This window comes from Schistocerca cancellata, chromosome 1, assembly GCF_023864275.1.
Source record: "Schistocerca cancellata isolate TAMUIC-IGC-003103 chromosome 1, iqSchCanc2.1, whole genome shotgun sequence".
In the NCBI taxonomy this organism is placed as follows: Eukaryota; Metazoa; Arthropoda; class Insecta; order Orthoptera; family Acrididae; genus Schistocerca; species Schistocerca cancellata.
In genome coordinates, this window is record NC_064626.1 from 1,012,034,600 (window position 1) to 1,012,060,467 (window position 25,868).

At 38.9% G+C, this 25,868-nt stretch overlaps 1 protein-coding gene across 1 annotated transcript in view; it reads right to left on the bottom strand.

The window, feature by feature from the left end:
- Positions 1-1,369: 1,369 nt before the first annotated feature.
- Positions 1,370-25,868, bottom strand: part of LOC126089145 (ras-related C3 botulinum toxin substrate 1) — a 95,804-nt gene continuing 71,305 nt past the window's right edge. The window contains exons 6-7 of the mRNA XM_049906888.1: positions 20,377-20,510; positions 1,370-4,023 (exon numbers count right to left, since the gene is read on the bottom strand). Of these exons, the coding sequence (XP_049762845.1) occupies positions 20,433-20,510 (78 nt within the window). The 3' untranslated portion in view covers positions 1,370-4,023; positions 20,377-20,432. The remainder of the gene's footprint in view (positions 4,024-20,376; positions 20,511-25,868) is intronic.

Here is a 25,868-nt window from a genome sequence, read left to right on the forward strand (position 1 = left end):
TGGTTTCTTGTATACAAAAATTACAATGTTGTATGGAAAAAAAAAATCTACACACACATTTATGTCCCCAATAGTTATGTTAGGAAAGGTAAGAAACAGTATCAAATATACACCATAACCTACTTCATAACAGCATTCTGCACCGTTTGCAATAGGGAAATGAACAGAATTTTCTTACAACAAATAAGCTACAATACACAGTTTCAAATGTATGATATATAATTCAATACATCTCTCACAGAATAACATAATGGTATTCAATAACAACAGAATGGCTTGGAGACAGCAGACATGAGGAGTAATGTTGACAAGTCTTCAAAAACAGTTTATGTGAATTACATGATGTAACTTAAAAGACTTTAATGATACTGAGACCATTCCTTTCATGAGGTGGACATTTTGTAGCTAATGTCAGTTTGTGATTATGGATAGCAACAAGAATGGCTCATGAGCATGAAAATCACAAGATTTGCAATCTGGCAAGACTCAACGGAGAATGACATTACAAATATCTTTACATGCACTTTGTACTAACAAAACTGTAATGTGTACCATAAAACAGAAATATGAAAAGTATTAACAAACATGTCTCAGAAAAGACATTCACACCATCCGAGATTTCTCAATATTAATAAAGTGTATCTAAGCAGAGTGGGCTAAAATCGTGTCTCACAACAAGTTCTCACAAACTGGAGGGATACAGTCGTTGGGAGGTTGTCATGGCAGAAACAATGTAAATTCAAAACCTAGTTGTTATGCACAACAAGATGTTCCAAGAAACTTGAGACTTTTTCACATCAGACCTTGTTAGCCACATTATTTATGAGATAAGGTGCACTGTATCCCTTCTTCACTTTATTTATTTCAGCAATAACACTCCTACCACCTGAACACAAAACTTAGCTGTTTAAGAACAGCACACTGATGCACCTTTCAAACATTATTTATATTTTACATATTAACAGTTTCACAATCCATGGAGAGTGAATAATTTACTTGTTACAATAACAATGGAAAAGACAGAGTGCTGCTTACCACATAGATGAGGCGTTGAGTTGCACACAGGCACAGTGAAAAGAATACTAAAAACATTTATGCTTTTTGACGAAGTCCTGCCCCAGAAGTAGAATTCTTGACATTCACTCAACTATTCAGACACATGGTACTGTCTGGCCACTAGGGCCCAACTACAACTACATCTGATGTAAGTAGCAATCTGCTAGGGGGGGGGGGGGGGGGGGGGGTGATGGGAAGTTTTGCTTACACCTCAAGAATTATTTCTGTATTAGTAATAGGCACACTTTTAGTACTCTTATTACTGATTCAAGACAGCTGCCTCAGAATATAATGTTCATGAAGTAAGATCAACACCAGCTTTTCTAAATTGCGCAGGTGGAAAATATCCTTACAACATATCGTTTGTTCCCGTAACCCCACGGCTTCAACCTTGGCTAGTCCCTGTCCTCCACCTCCCTATCCCCTTTCCTACTCCTGCTACAGTACACGCACTCACTTTCTATCCTACCAATGTGCCTAGAAGTCCTTTCCTCTTTTCTACTTTCTTCCCTTTTCTACTCCCCCACTCCAACCCCAGCCAATGCTATACCTTCCCTCCATATATCTCCACATTCTCACGGGCAGCACTTGTTGTTGTTCTTGTTGCTGCTGCTGCTGCTTGAATGTGTGAGAATTCTGCTTCTGGGGAAGGACTTTGCCCAAAAGATTAAATTTTCCTAGTATTCTTGTGCCTGTCTGCAAATCAACATCTCCTCTAAGTGGTAAGCTGCAATCTATCCTTTCCATTATTATTATTCTTACCCTATACTGGACTTTCCATTGTTTACTTCTTACTTATAATGATAAACGAAAAAAAAATCTGTGTGTGACATACATATATATAATTAACATAACACAAAAAGCTCACAAAAATCAGAGAGCCATGTAAAAGGAAATCCATACAATGGATTTCTTCCATACATGGAAGAAATGTAAGCTGAATTTTCTATTTTGTATTCAAGGAAGTTAAGCATTGTTGAAACTGCAACAAGATTTTGGGAACTTGAAATATACTGAATGACATTTTATTTCATAAAAATCATCATACAGGACACAAAATGGAAAGAAACTATGTAGGAATTTTATTCAAAAATTTCAATTTGAATGAAAGGGGCCCTCATTCCAAGACCTGAGAATTTAGTTTTCATTTCTGCATATAACCTGCAAGATCACTTTTACATTTACATTTATATTTATTGTTCACAAAAAGTTAACATGAGTGATATCCCAAATTTGTGTTAAAAAATGAAAAAAGCATAATCTTTTTACTTGAAAAGTTTACCAAAAACAAGCATCAATATGAAAAGAAAAGTTTTTTTAACAGCACATATAATGAAGGTAACTGTCCATACATGATCACAAACATTCTTACACGTTCCAAATATTTCATAATACTTTTTGTTCTGATGTTGATCACCCATTAGAGTTTAAATAGTGCTATACACAACGTAATACATGATCACTACTGTTTAAAAAGTAATTTAAAAACATTACTGAAAAATATTTTTGATGAATTTACGCTACTGCGGCATACACAAGGAGATTCATCTTTATTTATACAAAGGTATGACACTACAAACAGTTACAGATCTTTGTCTTCAATAACTACAATACAATAATAATTCATCCACAAGGTTTTCTTTACTACTTCAACAATGAAGTCTTCAATAACAAAAGTAAAGAAATTCAAAATATTAGGTACATAAAATTTCTTAGAATACTTTCATTGCCACACTGTTTCTGTTCCTAAACTTTAGAAGACCTACTATTATTATGACTCCATGAAAAGAGGTCACATATGTTCCTCTACTCCTTCCATCTTTGATGTTGCACGAATTTCTTCAATTATTTGACAATATGATTCAGACTTTAAAAAGTAGGAAACAAAGATATTAAGGCATGACACAGACAATTATCATGAAGACAACACATGAAGTGAGATTCTGCTAATGTTTCTATTGCACTGGCCACAGCGTCACATATTGTGTGACAAAACTCCCAAATGCCAATGTGATATATGATTTACGATAGAAATTTCCATCATATGAAAAGATTATTTGAAATAATGTGAACTCTAATCAATTTGGGTGCCAAACTAGGTACAGTGATCACGGACGGCAAACAGTGGTAAACATCAAATCCCATTGCGTAAAAATGGAACTGAGAAATTTATTATTGAATATCTCATGCAAAGGGTTTAAAGAGAATAAAAACTGTGAGATCTATTGTCACTCTTATCTGCGATTAACAAGCTTAGTAAGAGAAAATACGACTTTCATGATGATAATCTAATCTGTAATGTAAGCCATCCAAAAGAGTGATCCATCATGAAAACAATGGGATCTGGTTCACAAAGAACTTATTGTAATTGGAGGAAAGAACTGCCAGTGGCATATCAAACACATTTTCTTTACAAAATTTCTGTAACTATACAACAGCAGTGATCACCTATCACTTAAATACTGACTTCAATCATCTAATTTAAAGTAGTAGTTGAAACATTACACAAGTTATTGTGGAAATTTATTTGTCACAATCTTGATGCTGGTGTGAGGCACAGTAATTCATTTATGTAAATAATGATTTACTACTCCTTGTAACAGCTATGCATCACTCTTCTTCGCCCATACAAAAAGGAATAGAGCACAAAAAAAGAGATAAAATTAATGAACATGCAAAGCTTGTAGTTTTGCGTTTCAAACAGTTTTCACTAACCTATAAGTATTACATTCACTTTAAAATTCCTGAGCTACAGAGAAGATCACCCTGTAAAACAGCAAAAATAAAACTTTAGTCTAAGCAGTTCAAGTTTTGCAAATACAAATCACTTGTATAAACCAAAAAGTTGTTTCTGAACACAATGGTTTTTTTGTCCCACTGGTCATATAATTCAGTCATACTCTTCACATATTCTTAAAATGCAGGTGCTGGATGAAGAGGCAGTCTTCCAGTGGCAGACTTCAGTGACTGAAAAACAGATCAATGAAAAAGAATTCAACTTCCAGATCAATGAAAAAGAATTCAACTTCCATTTTACATACACCAAATGCTAAATCACCATGTGACTTTTTGAGTCAGTGTTCACTAAACTCACTCCACATATTTATATTTTCTACCACATTTAAAGTCTTTAAGGGAAATGATTTGAGTCTGACAATTACATACTCTGTTCTAAATGAGTACTGCAGAAAACTGTTTGGTTTTTAACAGTCTGATGAAAACTCAAAGGCTTGTAATTGTAATCATCACCTAATTGAAATATATGTTTAAGTGAATATTTTACAAGTACAGATTCTTTTAATCTTATACGACAAGACAATATTAATAACACATAGGCAAAATTATTTTTGAAAGGAAGAACAAATTTTAGAATGTTCGTGAACAATGCAAAATTGCATAAAAGTCTTCATTCAGACATTTTAAATAGCTATGAAATGTTATTTTTAAATTATTACAATTTTACAGTCTCTCTTTTCTTTCTTTCCTGCAAACACCATCCAGAAAGTTCATGTAGAGTTTTTCGCAGCTGTAAAAGAGTCAAAATAGAAATTCAGAAGCCAACAGTTTCTACACACCTGCAAGGACTACTTTGGAACATATCTGATCAATCACGACACAAAACAAGTACTTGATATGGTTTGTGGATGTTGCAGACCCACTTTCAAGCCACAACTTTCAAGCAGTTCTACTTGCAATATAAATAAATTTATGGCACTTGAGAAAGAATAGTTGAAAATCCAGGATGGAATGTAACAGTATTATGAAAAGGATAGCTGCTACTACTCTCCATGTAGTGGAGGTGCTGAGTCGCAGACAGGCACAACAAAAAGAATGTCACAAAATAAGTTTTTGGCCAACAAGGCCTTTGTCAAAAATAGACAACAGCAATCCCCCCCCCCCCACACACACACACACAACTGCAACACATACACACCTTTCTGGGCAAAAGCTTACTTGTTTGACAGTATTTTTGTTGTGCCTGCCTGTGACTCAGCACCTCTGCTATATAGTGAGTAGCAGACATTTGTCTGCTTGTGTCTGTGTATGTGTGGATGGATATGTGTGTGTGTGTGTGTGTGTGCGCGAGTGTATACCTGTCCTTTTTTCCCCCTAAGGTAAGTCTTTCCGCTCCCGGGATTGGAATGACTCCTTACCCTCTCCCTTAAAACCCATATCCTTTTGTCTTTCCTTCTCCTTCCCTCTTTCCTGACGAGGCAACCGTTGGTTGCGAAAGCTAGAATTTTGTGTGTATGTTTGTGTTTGTTTGTGTGTCTATCGACCTGCCAGCGCTTTTGTTTGGTAAGTCTCATCCTCTTTCTTTTTAAATATATTTTTCCCACGTGGAATGTTTCCCTCTATTATATTCATATATATATTACTTCCTAGATACTCAACAGTATCTACAGTACTACAAATCACATCCTTGATTTTTTTTTCATTTTTTTCCTGATTTCCATTACTTTACTTTTTGTTAAGCTTATTTCCACGCCTGCTTCTTCAATTACACTCTGCCAGGTCTTTACTTCTTTTCCCATTTCCCACTCATTTCTTCCCAAATCATCACATCTGCTTATGCTGCAATTTTAATATGATCTGTTATTGACCTTTGGTGAACTTTCCTTATGATGTCCATGGCTATATTGAAAAGCACTAGTGAGAGCACACTCCCTTGATGACCCCTCTGTCCGTTAGAAAGCATTGTAATCTTTTTGCCATTTATTAAGCCACAATTCCGACATTTCTTGTGCATGTTTCCTATTTTCAGTCACATTCCTTTTGACAGCTTCAGTCTACTTCGAATTTGCCATATCTCTTTCCTTCTAGCAGTGTCATATGCCTTCTTTATATCTATGAATGCAATTGTGATGTCTTTCCCAAACTCCCATTTCTTTTCTACAACTGTCTGGCTGTAAATAAGGCATCTACAGTTGATCTTATGAGGTTGAAATCCTTGTTGTTCCTCTCTTAATTGTGGTTCTATCTTATTCCCGATTTTCTGCAAAATTATCTTTTCGTAAATCTTCGGGTAGTGGCACAGTAGTGCTATTCTCCATAATGCTCACAGAGCATGTTGTTACCCTTCTTAAAGATAGGTACAATAAATGGCTTTGTCCAATCATGAGCAGTCTTTCCGTATGTCTATACTATCCTCATTATTCTATATGGGCACTAAATTTCGAAAGGTCCTGTGGCTTTGATCATTCCCACTGTGAAGTCATCTATTCCTTTCCCAATTTTCATTTTTAATAAAGCTTTCTCTACATCCAACATCTGCAGATCTTCTGTTTTTATTTCCTCTGTGATGGTCATATTTCTTTCATCTCCCTCTACTTTATCACATGTATTTGTTTCATCCTGTCCTTCATATGGTTTTTGCAAATATTCTTTCTGAACTTTCAAAACTTCTACTTCCTCCTGCAAGGGTTTTCCTTCTTTGTTGATGACTTTTGAAGTAATTTCTTTTTGCTTCCTTCTGTTGCCTAATGTGTGGTATAATATCTTCTTTTCATCCTTAAAATTTTCTTTTTCCCAAAAAATTTTCTTAGCCAATGCTATCATTTTTCTTGATGCCCTGATTAGTCATTTCCATCTGTCTCTACTATGCTCCTTTCTGTTCTGTTTTTGAACCATTCTGCCCACGAGTTATTTTTTTCTCTCTCGTTCACTCCATCTGGGGACTGTGTGTGCCTCAGGACCGCTATGGTAGGTGTGAAGGCCCTATAGGAATCCTGAAAAGTGCCAGCCATCAGGGCTCTGGCGAAGCTATGTTAGACCCAGCAAGCCAGAAGTCGATAACCAATCTGCTTTCAACAATCAAATGAGTCTCGGACCAAAACCAATACCGAAAGTGACAAAGCTTTTGAACAGATCTGCCAGCGTCCCAGCGAAATACAGAGCTGTCTGAAGAAATATAAAAGAATTGGCACTATTAATGTTGTATCCTTAGACAAAGATGCAAGAATACACGAAATCAGACAGTTGATGACAGAATGGAACATACTGATAACCGGACTAAGCGAGGTAAGAAGGAAATATTCTTAATGTAGTCCATGTTTACTCTTCTCAAATAGGATGTGAAACAGATGAGTAGGAAGAGTATCACTAAACTGGAAGATCTGAAACACCTAATAAGACTGTGATTATAGGAGACTTTAACGCTAGAGCTGGGAATGATAGAAGAGGATATGAAACAGTAATAGGAAACCATGGAGAAGACCACAAAAATGAGGAAGATGAGGTATTGCCAGACACATGGGTAAATCATAATGAATGGCGTAAGGAAACAGACAGCCACATTTTTTTTTTTTTTTTAATGATGCTGCCACCATTTGACTGTAACAATTTTTATTTTATTGCCGTACAAGCCAAACTTCAGTCTTGGGCCATTTTCAAGTACAAAAACTTATTTATATGTCAAGAGACATCAGATTGGTTTGAAGTACAAGTTCTTGTTGAAAAAGTGTATCTGGTTCTTGTTGAAAAAGTGTATCTGGTCATATAGGCCAGATCTGACATTAGTAAAAGTAAGAACATCTCTAAAATGCTTAAATATATAGCAAACTTTCATTTCTGGACCCTAAAGCACAGATGTTATACGAAATTGCTAACAAGTTTCATATAACAGCTGTGTTTCTTCAAATGTATTAATACTTCTTGAGATGTATTTTTTGGTTGCTGTGATGTTCTGTTTCCAAATTTTTTTAGAACTCATCTACAGTTTAGAAGCTTTGAATTCTACAGAAACCAAGATGAGCTAACAGGATTAATGAGGAAAAACAGTGGTGTGAAATTTTTACATGCCATATAGTCTGAGGTGATAATATAACTTTCCTCCTTCGTATTTATTTGCAAACTTATATTTTTGGTGCTTGAACATTTACCATTTACGTTATGAAGGACACAATTTAGTTTTAGGATTGCCTCATCTACCATCAAATCATTACGGATGAAACAGCAGCTCATTCGGAAATTGATGGGGAAGCATGTTGGCCAAGGAATAAGGAAAAATTGCACATTCACCTGAAATGAGTTAAGGAAACAGAAGGTGGTTTGAATCCTTAAATTTCCATATCAGAGTTTATTGATATAAGCAATTTCCCTCCCCGGGGTACCAATAGATTATTAATCCTCAAACCATAATACTATTAGATATTTGGAACTATATAATACACATTCTGTTTGAAAGAAACAATAACTAATACTTATTCATGTGTTTGTTTGGGTGTCTATGTGGTTGCTCATGTGAATCGCACTTTTGTTACAGGAAGGGCAAGAGCTTGAAAGCTAATGTGAATACTGCTTTCTATTGTGTGTTTCTATGCACCACACATCAATCAGCTATAGGTGAGCAAATGTCTTTCCTTGATTTTACGTAATATATATTCTGTATCTGCTTTCAGTATCATGCCTGAAATTCCATTGTAACAACCACTATCCACAGTAGAATTATTGAACACTTTAGTTAGGCCGCTAAAAGAAGGTTCCTAACACTTCACACATGTGGAGTGCATTGTATGGAGGGGACGATCTAGCACCAAACTGATCTCTGGAATTCGTAAACGTTGGCTTGGTGACAAGTGTTGCCAGCCACTTGTACAACTCTTGGTCGCACCTGGTGCTACACTTTCTGTGTGGTTGCAAAGCATTTGACACCAATCGTGAATTACCTATTGATTTAGTCTCATATTGTTCATTTCAAACTTATGTGATATGACCTTTTCCTCAAACTGCAGGAAAGTAAGTAGGGGCACTAACGTAAGGAGCCAATATCTTGAGCTTGTATTTAATGTATGCTGCTATTTTTATGAAGAAAGGGACAATTATGGGCCTCTTGTCAAGTTGTCAAACAAGTTGCACAAGGAAAGAATATAGCACATAGAAGCAACTGCTTCTCTCACTATGAGATTGTGAGTTGTTTTTGGGAGGGAAAATGGCCCTTCAGTGGTACTAAAGAAGATAGTGTTTTGATGGAAGACATTTTCTGGAAGAAGAGTTCTGCCTGAACTGGAGGATATCATTGCCTAGTCCATTTTTTGAGGGCAGTATCTAAGTGCAAAGCTCACAGAATCGTCTGGTTGGACAAAATGTGGGTAACTGCTGGTTATTACAGACCGACTCCATGGGCTGATGAGACTGCACGAGGAACAATGAAAGCTCCAGATGGAAAAGGCAGTAGCCTCATTCTTTCATACGTTGGAACAATCAGTGGGTTTGTTGCAAATGCCTTATTGTTGTTCAAATCAAATGAAATTTGAACAGTTATCAACACACTTTTTGCTTGAAAACACAGACAAGAATTCAGCAATGATATTTGATACTGTACCATATTACATTAATCAGTGAAACAAAAGCCCCAACATGCACCAGAAGGGATAATGACACTGTAGAATGTTACATTTTGTTACACTCCATCTTGGATTTTCCATTGGAGAAGAAAGACATAGAGTCATTTGATAGGGAACATCAAAAGACAGAACTTATATGAATGTGTGGTGTCTGTTCATTGGATGTGTCCCGAGGACTGTTGAAAAAAAGTTGAATGGAATAGAAAGAATCTTGGAAAGAAGTCGTATGATGAAATCAACCAATGTAGAAAAAGGTAATGGAATGTGATCGAAATAAATCAGGCAATGCTGAGGAATTAGAGTAAAAAACTAAACACTAAAAGCAGTAGCTGAATTATTTGGTTAGCATATGTCTAAAGTGAAAAGGATTTAAAAAGCGGACTTGCTATAGCAAGAAAGCAATTTTGAGGAAGAATAATTTGTTAATGATACAAATTTAAGTATTAAGAAGTCTTTTCTGAAGCTATTTGTTTGAAGTGTAGCCTTGTACGAAAGTGGACGATAAGTTATTCGGACAAGAAAAGAATAAAAGCCTTTGAAGTGTGGCACTACAGAAGAATTCTGAAGACTAGATAGGTAGATTGAATAACTAATGAAGCGATACTGAAGCTTTTGTGTTAGCAGAAGAGCCAACACCGTGTTACGAGTGGAGGCCTAAATGCACGCGTTTTAGCTCACGCAGGCTGGCGTGAGGAGGGAGGAACTATACTGATGTTAGGTCTGGAACATGACAAGGAATGAGAATTCAGAAAGTGGACGTAATTAGTTTGATACCTAACTTTAATCCATTAATGATGAACGTCGCTCTTGACGGTACATGATTCACAATATTATCTGTTCAGAATACACTGTTGAAAATATGAATTATAGTAACTGAATATCGTGCCTTGCTAGGTCGTAGCAAATGACGTAGCTGCTAAACTGTCATCTCTGCAAATGAGAGCGTATGTAGACAGTGAACCATCGCTAGCAAAGTCGGCTGTACAACTGGGGCGAGTGCTAGGGAGTCTCTCTAGACTAGATGTGCCGTGTGGCGGACCTCGGTCTGCAATCACTGATAGTGGCGACATGCGGGACCGACATATACTAACAGACCGCGGCCGATTTAAAGCTTACCACCAAGCAAGTGTGTTGTCTGGTGGTGACACCACAGAATCAAACTGGGGAAAATGAAATTTATGGCACAACTTGTCTAAAAGAAGGGATGAGCTGTCAGAACACATCCTTAGGCATCAATCAATCACCAATTTAGTAATGGAGCAAAGAGTGGGGGCTAACAACAGTATTGGACTGACACAGCGCTAACATACTATCGTATACTGGAGACATCACCTTTACAGATGGATGAGACATGAGACATCAGAGATTGTGGACAGAGTAGACGTTTCAGCAACAATAGTGTTTATACATATACATGAGCGCTAATAAGCTAAGTGATTCCACAAAAACACCTCGGCATCTCATCCATGCAAAATGAATGATGCAAAAAGTGACACACAGTGCAGCAAAGCCCTTCATGAAAACAAAAGCTTCTGAGTACTCAGAAACTAGTAGATCAGACAAACCTGAGGACATAATATAAATACACTGATGAGGAATTCTGTGTAAACGTGAAGGTTACTGCCACAAAAATACTAGAGTTAAAATACAAACTCACCCATCGGGCAATATCACCAGCAAAACTGACTGAGCATATAAAAAATTTAAAAAAGAAAATCGTAGGCTCAGCAAGGAAAATAAAGACAAGACAGTCTGGTCATTCACTAGTGTGGCAGCCACTGCACCATTCACTCAAGTGGCCACCACAAAATCAAAGACTGAAAGTGCACAAGCCAAGCAATGTAGCACACTATTCATCAAATCTAAGAACAGAAAAAGATGCAAAGGAAATACACATGCGCCTCATAGGGCTAATTGATCTGGAAAAGAGAGAGAGAGAGAGAGAGAGAGAGAGAGAGAGAGAGAGAGAGAGAGAGAGATCAGAACTGAGAAAACGAAGATAGCAAACAATATACTCATATCTGAAACAGAAAAGGAAAGTAGGAAGCTGACAAAAATTTCAGAGCTAAGAAAAGATAAACAGAACTTGAAGGTAACTATAGATAGTGAGCAATTCTTACAAGAAACAAAAGTCAAATTTAAAACAGAGCCACGGGGGAAGCTGACAGTAAAATATGTACTGCAGGTAAATCCAAAGTTCAGTGTACAGTAGGTTACACGGAACAGAATATACATTGGGTTTTAGTCAATCAGGGTGCAGGACAACCTTGTTGTCATCAAATGACTGTCATGACTATGGACACACTGCAAAGAACCATAAAGAAAAGAAACTGATATCCTGAAGGAAAAAAGGAAGGAAAATTGACTGTCATGACTATGACTGTCATGACTATGGACACACTGCAAAGAACCATAAAGAAAAGAAACTGATATCCTGAAGGAAAAAAGGAAGGAAGATTGGGTTCAAAGTCCCATCCACATTGAGGTCATTAGAGACTGAGCATGAGCTCAGATTGTGTCATGATGGGGAAGGAAATCAGGTGTGCCCTTTCAAAGCAACCATCCCTGCATTTGCGTGGAGCAATTTAGTGAATTCACAGAAAACTTAAATCTGGATGGCTGGACATGGGTTTAAACTGTCGTCCTCCAAGTGCGAGTGCAGTGTGCTAATCATTGCGCCATCTCGCTCGGTAACCAATATGCTCTCACTGTGCACCATCTGATTGTCTATACAAAAATTTGGGTTTCATATCACTTACCAAACTCATGCAGGTGTGGTAACAAATATAGATATAATCCTTGCAAACTTTAAAGTCAGTGACTATACTGCAAACTGGGACGTCCATAACAAACTTACAACAGGTGACAATCATCTCAATTATTTCACCGTTACAGATGCAGATAATGACTTAAGATGCTAACATCCAACTGAGTGAATATACAATCTATGCAAAGCGAATTGGGAACTTTTAAAGGGAGAATTCAAGAGGCAGTCATGTCAAGGAAGTGGATCCGATGCTGAAGCCATAGGTTCAAATAGCTTGGAAACAGGTTGGAGACTATGGGTCACGCTGCTGGAAAACCATTCTGGAGTGTAATTAGCAGTCTTCGAAAGGGAGGTAAGAAGGAAATGACAAGTATTTTGGACAGGTCAGGAAAACTGCTGGTGAATCCTGTGGATGCCTTGGGCAGATGGAGGGAATATTTTGAAGAGTTACTCAATGTAGGTGAAAATGCGATCAGTAATGTTTCAGATTTCGAGGTAGAATGGTATAGGAATGATGATGGAAATAGGATCACATTTGAGGAAGTGGAAAAAATGGTCAATAGATTGCAGTGCAATAAAGCGGCTGGGGTGGATGAAATTAAGTCGGAACTCATCAAATACAGTGGAATGTCAGGTCTTAAATGGCTACACAGGATAATTGAAATGGCCTGGGAGTTGGGACAGGTTCCATCAGACTGGACAAAAGCAGTAATCACACCAATCTTTAAACATGGAAACAGAAAAGATTGTAACAACTACAGAGGTATCTCTTTAATCAGCGTTGTGGGTAAAATCTTCTCAGGTATTGTTGAAAGGAAAGTGCGAGTTTTAGTTGAGGACCAATTGGATGAAAATCAGTGTGGGTTTAGGCCTCTTAGAGGTTGTAAGGACCAGATCTTTAGCTTACGGCAAATAATGGAGAAGTGTTATGAGTGGAACAGGGAATTGTATCTATGCTTTATAGATCTAGAAAAGGCATATGACCGGGTTCCTAGGAGGAAGTTATTGTCTGTTCTACAAGATTATGGAATAGGAGGCAAACTTTTGCAAGCAATTAAAGGTCTTTACATGGATAGTCAGGCAGCAGTTAGAGTTGACGGTAAATTGAGTTCATGGTTCAGAGTAGTTTCAGGGGTAAGACAAGGCTGCAACCTGTCTCCACTGTTGTTCATATTATTTATGGATCATATGTTGAAAACAATAGACTGGCTGGGTGAGATTAAGATATGTGAACACAAAATAAGCAGTCTTGCACATGCGGATGACTTAGTTGCGATGGCAGATTCGACTGAAAGTTTGCAAAGTAATATTTCAGAGCTAGATCAGAAATGTAAGGACTATGGTATGAAGATTAGCATCTCCAAAACGAAAGTAATGTCAGTGGGAAAGAAATATAAATGGATTGAGTGCCAAATAGGAGTAACAAAGTTAGAACAGGTGGACGGTTTCAAGTACTTAGGATGCATATTCTCACAGGATGGCAACATAGTGAAAGAACTGGAAGCGAGGTGTAGCAAAGCTAATGCAGTGAGCACTCAGCTACGATCTACTCTCTTCTGCAAGAAGGAAGTCAGTACCAAGACTAAGTTATCTGTGCACCGTTCAATCTTTCGACCAACTTTGTTGTATGGGAGCGAAAGCTGGGTGGATTCAGGTTACCTTATCAACAAGGTTGAGGTTACGGATATGAAAGTAGCTAGGATGATTGCAGGTACTAGTAGATGGGAACAATGGCAGGAGGGTGTCCACAATGAGGAAATCAAAGAAAAACTGGGAATGAACTCTATAGATGTAGCAGTCTGGGCGAACAGGCTTAGATGGTGGGGTCATGTTACACGCATGGGAGAAGCAAGGTTACCCAAGAGACTCATGGATTCAGCAGTAGAGGGTAGGAGGAGTCGGGGCAGACCGAGGAGAAGGTACCTGGATTCGGTTAAGAATGATTTTGAAGTAATAGGTTTAACATCAGAAGAGGCACCAATGTTAGCACTGAATAGGGGATCATGGAGGAACTGTATAAGGGGGACTATGCTCCAGACTGAACGCTGAAAGGCATAATCAGTCTTAAATGATGATGATGATGATGATGATGATAGCTCTAAGCACTATGGCACTTAACATCTGAGGTCATCAGTCCACTAGACTTAGAACTACTTAAACCTAACTAACCTAAGGACATCACACACATCCATGCCTGAGGCAGGATTCGAACCTGCGACCGTAGCAGCAGCACGGTTCCAGACTGAAGTGCCTACAACTGCTCGGCCACAGCGGCTGGCAAGGGGGTATAAATGTCCGGCCCTACAGTCATTCAGATGCAAAGCGAGGCAGATGAGGAGATATTATCATACATCCTTAAGGGAAACACAATGACAAAGACAGCTTTCTATCGAGCAGTTAAGCAACAATATGAAGAACTGTTACATCAAACCAGAGTAGAAAAATGGGAGGCATACATCAAGCATCAAATGGTAACAGAAATATGAGGTTTTCCAGACAAACTTCCAACAAACAAGGTTTGATTACCCACTGTATTATTAAGATTGAGGTACTCCGATGGCATGACGATGACAGACTTGGAACACCAGAGGAGTGCCTAATGAGATAAGACATGCAATATGATGATGAAAGACACAGAGTATCATCAGTATCTTCGGTCTGAGTACTACAGCAGCATGTGAACAATAGAATTGAGATTCCATTTGTCCAGGAAGAAGTGAGCTTGGCAATAATGAAGTTAAAGAAGAAGAAAGCACTTTGGCCAGTCAGAATTATGGCAGAGTGTTGCAACAGCTAGTAAACCAAATTGTCTCATACCTAACAATGCTGCTAAATGAGAGTCTTTTGCAGGGACGGGTGCCCAAAATATGCGAAATCTCAAATATCATTATACCAAAAATGGGGGTACAATAAAAACTCACAAGAACTGAAATCTTACCGGCTGATTGCCTGCTGAATGCCCTAGCCAAACTACAGGAAAATTTTCTGTGCCGCCGCCCGAGGTATCACAGATGGGTAACTGGCATGAGCCCCCAGCAATACTGTTTCAAGAAAGGGAAACCCACTAAGGATGCAGTAGATCACACAATGCATACTTTGTACACATCAGATGACAAGTATTCATTGTAGTCATAATGACTGAAACAGTTGGGGAATTCGATAACATATGGTGGCCCGCACTGTTCAAAAGACCGAGACAGATGGACTGTCTCAGGAATTTCTGTAACAGCTTACAAGATTACTGCACAGACAGGCAGGTGAAACTGGAATGTTCCACAAAGAAAACTGCGAAAAACATCACCAAAGGCTGCCGACAGGGCTCTGTTTGTGGTCCATAATTCTGGGATATTGGCATAGAGCTTTCACTGAATCAGCTGTAGATTATGACACACACTACAGGCTGCATAGCCTATGCAGACAATATACTAATTATAGTATCCGACAACATAAGAGCTAAATTAGGGGAAAATAGTGGGGGAAGTTCTTGCATAACTTTGCAATTGGTGTGCACAAAATAAATTAACAGCAGCAGCACACAAAGCAGTTTATATGTATTATCATGATAAAGAGATCACATAATCAGACTAAATGGCCGTTCTAAGAAGAGAAAACAATTTTATAGGTACTAGGTACGAGCATTGACAAAATCCAAACAAACAGAAATTGTTTGCCAGATAGGCATTAAAGCGAACAAAATAGCAACAATGGCCAAAGAAGCTTCCAGCTGTCTCTAAGTGCATAAAGAACGTACCAAAATGCAATCTTAATCACTATTGTGGGATATGGTTGAACATTTGGGGCTCATACAGCCATAAATCAAGAAGGTTGAATATGATGACTTGGAGGAGATAATAGACACAAAAGCTGCATAAAATAACAAAATAAAGGCATGCATTGATAGAAAAAGGCAGGAAATCTGGGACAGGGCAGAAACAGAAAGGAGAACCTACCTGTTCCTTCCTAATGTTAAAGAAAAATCAACAATGTCATACTTCCTTCTGATCAAGGAAGCTGCACAGAACCATTCAGGCCATGGTACACACCCCAGATACTTGATAAAAATATGACAGCATACCACAGATACTTGTGAATGTGGAGTAATCAGTACACAGGGATCACATTGTCCAGTAGTGTGCCGTTAGCCAACATATTACACACCAACATAGGGATGTCTTTGGTAATACACCTGTGCATAACATAATACAGAATGTAGAGCTTTGGTACAAGCTGAAATTGCTGACAGCTTTCAAGCTGCAAGCCCACACAGCCGAGAGACACAGCTTACAAGCTGCAAGCCCACACAGCTGAGAGACAGCCAAGAAGAGGCCATACATCATGACAACGAGATGTAATGCCAGAGAAGATCCATCTCAACAACCTTCCAGAAGCAGCCAGGAAATAAGCCTCGAGAAGAACGAGGAAGGATTTCCTGATATCCTGCAGCTACCTCCCAATCCTTTCAACTTTGAGTAGCACTGCAGTACAACTCCTGTGAACCCTGAGTTGCAACTCAGCATGCCAGAGGCTAACTACCCAGACAAATGAGGTAATCTAGGTTTTTTTCTGATACCAAATACAGGAATGTAGTGTAGTGCTATGTAGTGAGATGTTATGTGGTGGTCAAGAACAATAACTTACAAAATTTGTGATTTCAAACAAGGGGAAGTTCAGATTGGAAAGCAGCCATGTCATATACCAGCTCCGCTGCAAGCATTGCACACCTTTTTACACCAGTATGACTGCCAACCAGATGTACACCAGGATAAATGGCCACCGCCATCTTTTAAATTATTTTTATATTTTTTAAGTAGGTACTTTAGTGTGATTTTTTCATTAAACACGGAATTGCTTAGTTATTCTAACTTGTCTCCATCATTTCATCTGTTTTGCTTCCAGATAACAGATTAAAAGAAAATAACAAATAAAAAATAATCCACTTATTTCTGAAAAGTCTGGATGTGGAATGACAATATCAGTCATAAGCAAAGGTGCTGTTTTTGCTACCTCCAGTTTCATCTATGTAGTACACCTTGCCCTGAACAAATTTGGAGGAGCCATGATTCAGAAACTGTACACGCTATTAGGATTAGGTTCAAGAAACAAAAACTGGCCTACAATGCACAAATGATAAGCTTCTTAATACCAACTGGACACATTCAAAGCCTTTTAGTTACAAGTCAGGTATAATATGAATTGAAACAACCTGCTAGTTTCTACTCTATCAAAGAATATACCTATGGCACTAGTCCAGATTTAAACTTTTTTTTCTGAGCAAAGTTACCGCTAAATGACAAATAACCTTGCTTGTATTCTGAACTTTGACCTGGTCGGCAAATTAATTCTGTCTCCATGGTCAACAAATCTCTCTGTGGCCAGCTGTGCAATAGTCCTGACTTCTGCAACACCAATACAAATATATCTGAATGCAAGGAATCTGTGTAACGCAATACTCTTGTCACTATTGCCCACAAATTGAACAAATCTTTAAGCAAAAAGACAATAAATACATTTCATGAGCCACTTGGATTGAAATAAACGAATCAGCATCTCCACAATGGGTATTACCTTTTACTGAACGTATGTCCACCGAATGTCTATATGTTGACCAAAACATCTGTTTAGCTTGTTTTGCAATTTTAAGTATATGTCATTGTCTTATTACCCACAGAGAAATATATCTAAAAAGAAAGATGATGAGACTTACCAAACAAAAGCGCTGGCAGGTCGATAGACACACAAACAAACACACACATACACACAAAATTCAAGCTTTCGCAACAAACGGTTGCTTCGTCAGGAAAGAGGGAAGGAGAGGGAAAGACGAAAGGATGTGGGTTTTAAGGGAGAGGGTAAGGAGTCATTCCAATCCCGGGAGCGGAAAGACTTACCTTAGGGGGGAAAAAGGACAGGTACACTCGCGCGCACACACACACATATCCATCCAATCCATCCATCCATATCCATCAGGATGGATATGTGTGTGTGTTTGCGCGAGTGTATACCTGTCCTTTTTTCCCCCTAAGGTAAGTCTTTCCGCTCCCGGGATTGGAATGACTCCTTACCCTCTCCCTTAAAACCCACATCCTTTAGTCTTTCCCTCTCCTTCCCTCTTTCCTGACGAAGCAACTGTTTGTTGCGAAAGCTTGAATTTTGTGTGTATGTGTGTGTTTGTTTGTGTGTCTATTGACCTGCCAGCGCTTTTGTTTGGTAAGTCTCATCATCTTTCTTTTTAGATATATTTTTTTTCCACGTGGAGTGTTTCCCTCTATTATATTCATACCCACAGAGAAATGTTGATATACTCTGCATACCGCTACACCTTGATTTCTTATGGTATAATCTTTTGGGGTTGTGCAATTAACTTCATAAAAAGTAATTGTTCTACAAGAATGAACAATTAAAAAATTAAACATAACACACACTTCCAAAATTCAAGATGTAAAATTACTTTTCTTGCAGACTCTACATTTCTCTGTCTAGCTTCCTCAGTCCTCACATAGCATATAAGCTACATCCAATCCCCCCCCCCCCCCCGTTAGCTCAGACAAATAACTAAACTTACTGTGCCTGTTAGCAGCCAGTACTTTACGCTATGTGCTTTCTGTGCAACACTTGTTTTCATTTCTGCAATTTCCCAGCAAGTTTCCGCATCTGATGGAAGAAACCTGTTTTCTGCAGTGTTAGTGTGGCTTTGAGAAATAAAGATAATACCTACTTGTTTTTCGTAATTATGAAGCAGAAGGTGTTAAGAATAAGATGTAATAAGTTAATGTATCTTATATTACTTTTGTTTCCTCACAACAATGTGGCGATACATACTTTCAATGCAACACTAGGTCTGCATTCAACAATAACCTGTAATTTCACATTCAGATGAGAGAATACAAGAGGAACGAGAGAGTGAAGAAGAAGAAGAGGAGGAGGAATGTGTTGACAAAGACAATGCAAGGAAATGCTCCAGTAGACAAAGCCTTTGCCACCACCAACAGCAATGTTGTTCCATGCCATCTACCTGAGATGAAGAATAAAATGCAGCAAGTTGTTTCACATGTGTGTTTCCTGGACATAAGAGTTTCACATTTGCGCAGATTGCTGAATGCCAAATATGTCACTGTTTTGCCGAAAAAAAGTATCTTTTTTACAATGTCATAGAAAAATTGTAGAATGGACAATATACTTAGTGATTTCAAAAAATAAGTTTTGCTTGTCTTCCCAAGCTAAGATCACTGCATAACAAGAGTTGTGCGTTGTTAGATGAGATGTTCTGCTTTTCCTGCATACACAATGCCATATGGACAACAGATGCATCACAGTGTGGGAAATAAATGGCACAGCAACAGGAAACATGCTCCGAAGTCTAAGTAAGATGGGCAGTACAATTTTTGTGGGAAAAGTATCTAAATTGCACAGATTCCCCATAGATTTCTGGTGGGGTAATGGACCAAACGCAATGTCGCATAGAGCTGTAGGGAAATGGTGCCAATAATTCGATCAAAGCCACACAGACATGGGAAATGTTCAAGAAGCTGGTAGCTATCACTGAGAAACTGAGCAATTGGTAGAACGTTCAGACCACTGCTTACACACATTTGGTGACTATGTTGAAAAATAATGCTGTGTATCTGTGTCACTTGTGTGTGTAGCGCAGCATTCAATGAAAGTTACATGACCTGCAATGGTAGTGTGTAACTTACTTTTTGAAGTCCCCTGCTGTGAAAAGTGTTTAGATTGTATTTTCAGATATAATCAAATAACATTTTGCAGAACTTACATAAATCATATTTATGTATATCAGTCTTCAGTTTATAACTAAAATCCATCAAAGGAATCCCTGAAAAGATGCCACTGCTAGCATGAAAAATGTATTCTAATCCTGATTTACCATATCTGCTGCATGTCCTAATATTTGTGTGAACCACAATTTTTTTTAAATTCAATACTTTAGTCTTATTTTGCCACAGAACAACGAACTGGCCACCAATATAAACTCTGCGCTCAAACAAATCTAAGCTCAAGACTGAGGGGGCTAGGCCACCACAATTTTACACATGAAAGCTCCTGTACTAACTGACCAAGTTTGAACGCCAAGCTCTGCTCCCTTTTTTCCTGTAAGTACCATAACTATTTAGAAGTCATTTCAGTTCTCTAGAGCACACTTAAACTAAAACACATAACTACTTCCCTTAAAAATGTTTATCACATTCTTACCTTAAGTGTAATCGAGTTACACACTTCTGTACATATAGTTCTTTTGTTCTTAATTTTTACAGTATAGCACATTTTCTTTGGCGTCTTTTCTGAGGTTCTGGTCGTAATACAGCACGGACTGCCTCATCAAATACCTGCAGGCAGCATGTCATGAATTAGTAAAATATGTATGAGTTATTCTAGCAATACTAAGTGTATCAGGAAAGGGTATATACTGATTTTTAGTTGTATGATAATGAATTTCGTGTATTGATATATAAGATTATCACTGCAAAAATTTGCAGTGCTGGATGCACATGTACAAGGTAACTGCACAAATATTTGAGGACTTACAAGCAAGGTGGTTGTAAGCTTCCTTGAAAATGTATAACTATAAACAATGAGTAATACTATTAACAGTAAAATGTGGCTAAGAAATAAAGTGTGTACATGCAGTGCCTCTGAATTCCCTATTTCCTAATCCAAAGAAAACTCACTGTTTTATGTCTGATAACTTCTGGTTCCCTTATAAATCATTCCAGGATTAGAGTTTTAACATAATGTCAAAACATGGAAAACTTCAATGAAATTCTTAACACTGATGTTTCTCTTCACCTTTATATTAAGCAGTAGTCAATTGCAGCAACTTCTTTTCTACATTTCATACCACATGCATTCATCTGTCTGTCGGCATTGGCATCTTTACAGCTTAATCCATCAGATGTCATAATGTAAAGAAAAATACCATGATATGTATTAGTGTTATGAAAAGGCATGAAACTCATACAGAAATACAGCAAAATCATGGTAATTTGTCCCGCCATCATTAGCATAACTTCAGTAAAATTTCATTTCTGTGGTTATAAAAGTGCTATATTGTCTTCACAAAGTTTCAGATCCACTTAGAACATTCTAACCTTCATGTACGAGGCACAGCATTTCATTTAAACAGTGAGTTACATGTTTCATAATGAGTAATACATCGATTATTTAACTGAGAAAACAATCAATTATTGACAAAATTATCCCCTCCTTCATCAAAGATACCAACCATTTCCTTGAACATCTGAAATCCGGGCCTGTCCCACTCCCACCACACACCTTGCTTGTCACCATCGATGCAACCTCCATCTACACCAACATCCCCCACATACATGGTCTGTCTGCTGCTGAAAATTTTTTCAGTCAGTGACCACTTGATTCCAAACTTACGACATCATTCCTACTCAAATTAATCAAGTTTATGCTTATCAACAACTACTTCACCTTTGAGGGGCAGACATACAAACAGATCAGGGGTACGGCCATGGGAACCAGGATGGCTCCTTTCTATGGCAGCCTTTTCATGGGTTGCTTGGAGGGGGCATTCCTGGGATCTATGTCTTCAGCCCCTGGTCTGGTTTAAATACATTGATGAAATCTTTACCACATGGACTCATGGTGAGGCTGACCTGCTAAAATTCCTGCAAACTCTGAATACCCTCTCCCAATTAAATTTCCCATGGTCCTATTTCGAATTCCATGCCACTTTCCTTGGTGTTGATCTCATCCTCAACAAAGGCCAGCTACATACTTCCGTCCACATTAAACCTACCAACAAACAACAATATTTACATTTTGACAAGTGCCATTCTTTCCATGTTAAACGTTCCCTCCATATAGCCTTGGCATCAGAGGCAAATGTATTTGTTCAGAAGCAGACTCTTTACTGTAATTCACCACCATTCTCATCACAGCCTTCAGCCTTCACTGCACATAATTACCCCACCATCCTAGTTAAAAAGTAGATTTCCTGGGCCATCACATCCAATCCTGGTACTGCTGATCCCGCCAAAAAATAACTTCGGAGCACACCATTGGTGACTTAGTATTACCCTGGTCTGGAATACGTTAATCAGCTACTTCGACAGGGGTATGACTTCCTAAAATCATGCCCTGAAATGAGATCCATTCTATCTGAAATTTTCCTCACCACACCTAGAAAATCTTTCCACTGCCCTCCCAATCTCCGCAATATTCTTGTAACACCCTATGCTCCTTCTGCACCCATCTCTCTACCACATGGCTCCTACCCCTGTGATCGTCCCCGCTACAAGACTTACCTATGCCCCTCGTACCATCTCCTATAATAGCCCTGTAACTGGCAAAACACATACTACCAAAGGGAGAGCCACCTGCGAAACTACATGTCTTATATCAGCTGTTATGTAAACACTGTTTGGTCTTCTACATCGGCATGACTGCCACCAAATTATCAATTAGGATGATGGGCATAGGCAGAGGTGTATACTGGCAACTCACAATATCCTGCTGCAGAGCATGCTCTGCAACATGACATTCATGACCTTGGTGCCTGCTTCACCACATGCGCCATCTGGATTCTTCCCTGACACAAGTTTCTCATAACCCCACAGTGGGAACTAGCACTACACCATGTACCTCGTTCTAGCCATCCATCTGGCCTTTTTTTCTGTCTCAGCATTTCTTCACTGTAACTGCTCTTTGCTTAACTCCGTTTTAGTTTTCTACATCTTTCATTGTCTTTCCCATATATCTTTTTTCAATGTCCCCCTCCCACCTCTGGTCACATACAATGCACTTAGCTTTTCACTCTTATTAACTCATGCATGATATTTAAGCAGTAATCTCTGTCTGCATATTACCCTGTCTTCCACCTTTAATCTCTCAGGTTTTCAAATCTCGTCTGATGCAGTTTCCAACAATCAGTCTTTCCTTCTCATTCTGTACGGTAAGTCTCCCCTGACCCGCAGTTCTGGGTGACCCTCTCGAAATCTATCCATTTTCCTAGATCTCTCCAGTCCTTTTCCTTCACTCCTCTTCCTTCCCCTTCATCCCTTCTGCCTGAAGAAGGAGCCACTGGCTCCAAAAGCAACGAATTACAACCATCTTTTATGTGTGTGTTCTGCCGCTGCTTGGTGAGTAGACTTTATCTATCAAATTAAATAATTATATTGTGAAAAGGGAAGTTACTGCTCACCATACAGCGGAGATGCTGGGTCACAAACAGGCACAACAACAAGACTGTCACAAATAAAGCTTTTGGCCAGTAAGCCCTTCGTGAAGATTAGACGACAAACACACTCAAGCAAACGCAACTCGCGCACACATGACTTCAGTCTTTTTGTTTGCCTATCTGCGACTCAGCATCTCCGCTATATGGTGAGTGGCAACTTTCCTTTTCACAATATTGTTACATTCCATAATGGATTTTCAACTGTTCAATTCATAATTATTTAACTGAGATTCATACATGTGTAAAATATATATTTAAGGGAGCACAGAATGACCTAATTTTACAGCTACAGTAAATATTATAGTAAGCCAAATAATAAGAATCTTTATTCTCTTCATACACTTTGGAACATATTTTCCACAATAAACACCCTTCTTATGAGTCATTCTAAATTCTACATTACTGCAAGCTGTTTGACAAACTGCAACCCAATCAGTCAATTTCTCTGCCATAATTTCTTTTGAAACAATAAATTAGTAATAACCTACTTTCAAAACATGATGCACATAGCCAGTGTTCAACAAGTACTATATAAAAACCAACAACTGCCCTTGAAAAGTTACAGATCCACATAATGTGGGTCTGACCTGGCTAATGTATAGTTACATCCCAAACATACATTTAAATTATCAGTTGCAAATAAATAATAACAAAATTATCATATTCTGTGTAGTCCTTAAAATAAATTTTTTATATTACAGCATAAAAATCTATAGCAAAAATACTGAAAATGAAACTACAATCAAATACAGACAAGACCAATTTTCTACTTACCAGTTAGAGACTGACAAGCACAAAAACTCACAAAAGTTGACAGAAGTTGTTGACTTTGTAAAACTAGACTTTTTCATCTGATAAGGAAGGAAAGACCCCCCCCCCCATGAACCATGGACCTTGCCGTTGGTGGGGAGGCTTGCATGCCTTAGAGATACAGATAGCCATACCGTTGGTGCAACCACAAAAGTGGGGTTTCTGTTGAGAGGCCAGACAAACATGCGGTTCCTGACGAGGAGTAGCAGCCTTTTCAGTAGTTGCAGGGGCAAGAGCCTGGATGACTGACTGATCTGGCATTGTAACATTAACCAAAATGGCCTTGCTGCACTGGTACTATGAACGGCTGAAAGCAAGGGGAAACTACAGCTGTAATTTTTCCTGAGAGCATGCAGCTTTACCGTATGGTTAAATGATGATGGCGTCCTCTTGGATAAAATATTCCAGAGGTAAAATAGTCCCACATTCGGATCTCTAGGCGGGTACTATTCAAGAGAACATTGTTATCACGAGAAAGAATACTGGTGTTCTATGTATCGGAGTGTTGAATGTTATATCCCTTAATCGGGCAAGTAGGTTAGAAAATTTAAAAGGGAAGAGAAGGAAAAGTAGTAGGTGAGTATGGAAAGGGGGTAAAGAATGAAAGATGAAGCCACCTGGTAGAATTTTGCACAGAGCATAATTAAATCATAGCTAACACTTGGTTTAAGAATCATGAAAGGAGGTTGTATACATGTGTTGCAGCCACATGTAGTAAGCGTTGCTTCACGCAGTGGAGAATGGCAAAACAGAGGCATGCTGGCAACCAAGGCGTTGCGAAGTAAGCACGCACAGATAGCCTTGCTGACAGCAGCACTCTACCAACAGACTGACGCAAGGACACACACAGACCGAGCGCTGAGCGAAGCCTGGAGAATGCTGAGTAAGGGGAAGTGAGGCCAGCACGCTAAGTTACGCTGCAATATACTGCGGGAGTAATAACAAAAAGCTACCACCGAGGGTAAAAAACATCCTCCTGCTGGATATAAATAGTGGAGCTCAGGCAGCAACAGACAGAAGCCACTAGGAAGCAGTTCAAATCTGAGGACGGACATAGTCCGTGTCCGAATGTTCAATCTTCGTAGGTGACGATTCCGGAAGTCTGTTCCAGCTCGCAGGAGTCATCCGTTCACCGCCAGATGTCAACTTCAGCTCTGGAGGTCAGCCTGAGTTCGGTCGGCACCATGGCTGACTGACTACGGCGAGAACTTCCAGCAGGACCGGCTGCAGCACGGTCTTGGTCACAGGCGCCGCCGGGGACTGACATCCGGACTTCACGGCAACCCGGCCCCACGGCACGTGGTCCGTCCAATAAATACTTGTAAAACTCCACGCCGTCTCAGTCTTTGGCGTGGCCACTGTCTGCTGCTGCTAACAAGTGGTGCAGAAGTCGTAACAAGTGGTGTCAGGCGCACCCACGTCACGACTTTGACTAGCACTGTGCCAAGCAACCGAGTAACACCGAATATGGCGAGTCCAGCAACTGCCTTCTCTCTATATTTTCTGTGTAGCTAGACATGTCGAGGGTAACATTACGGGATGTGAGAGTGTCATTTGAAAGGCCTAGCAGCCCTGTGGACTTATCGCAGTTTTGTGGGAATGATAGTCATGTTAACTTAGTACCATCTAAATGTGTAGTGTATGGATTAACAGGTCACGTCGCTCCTTG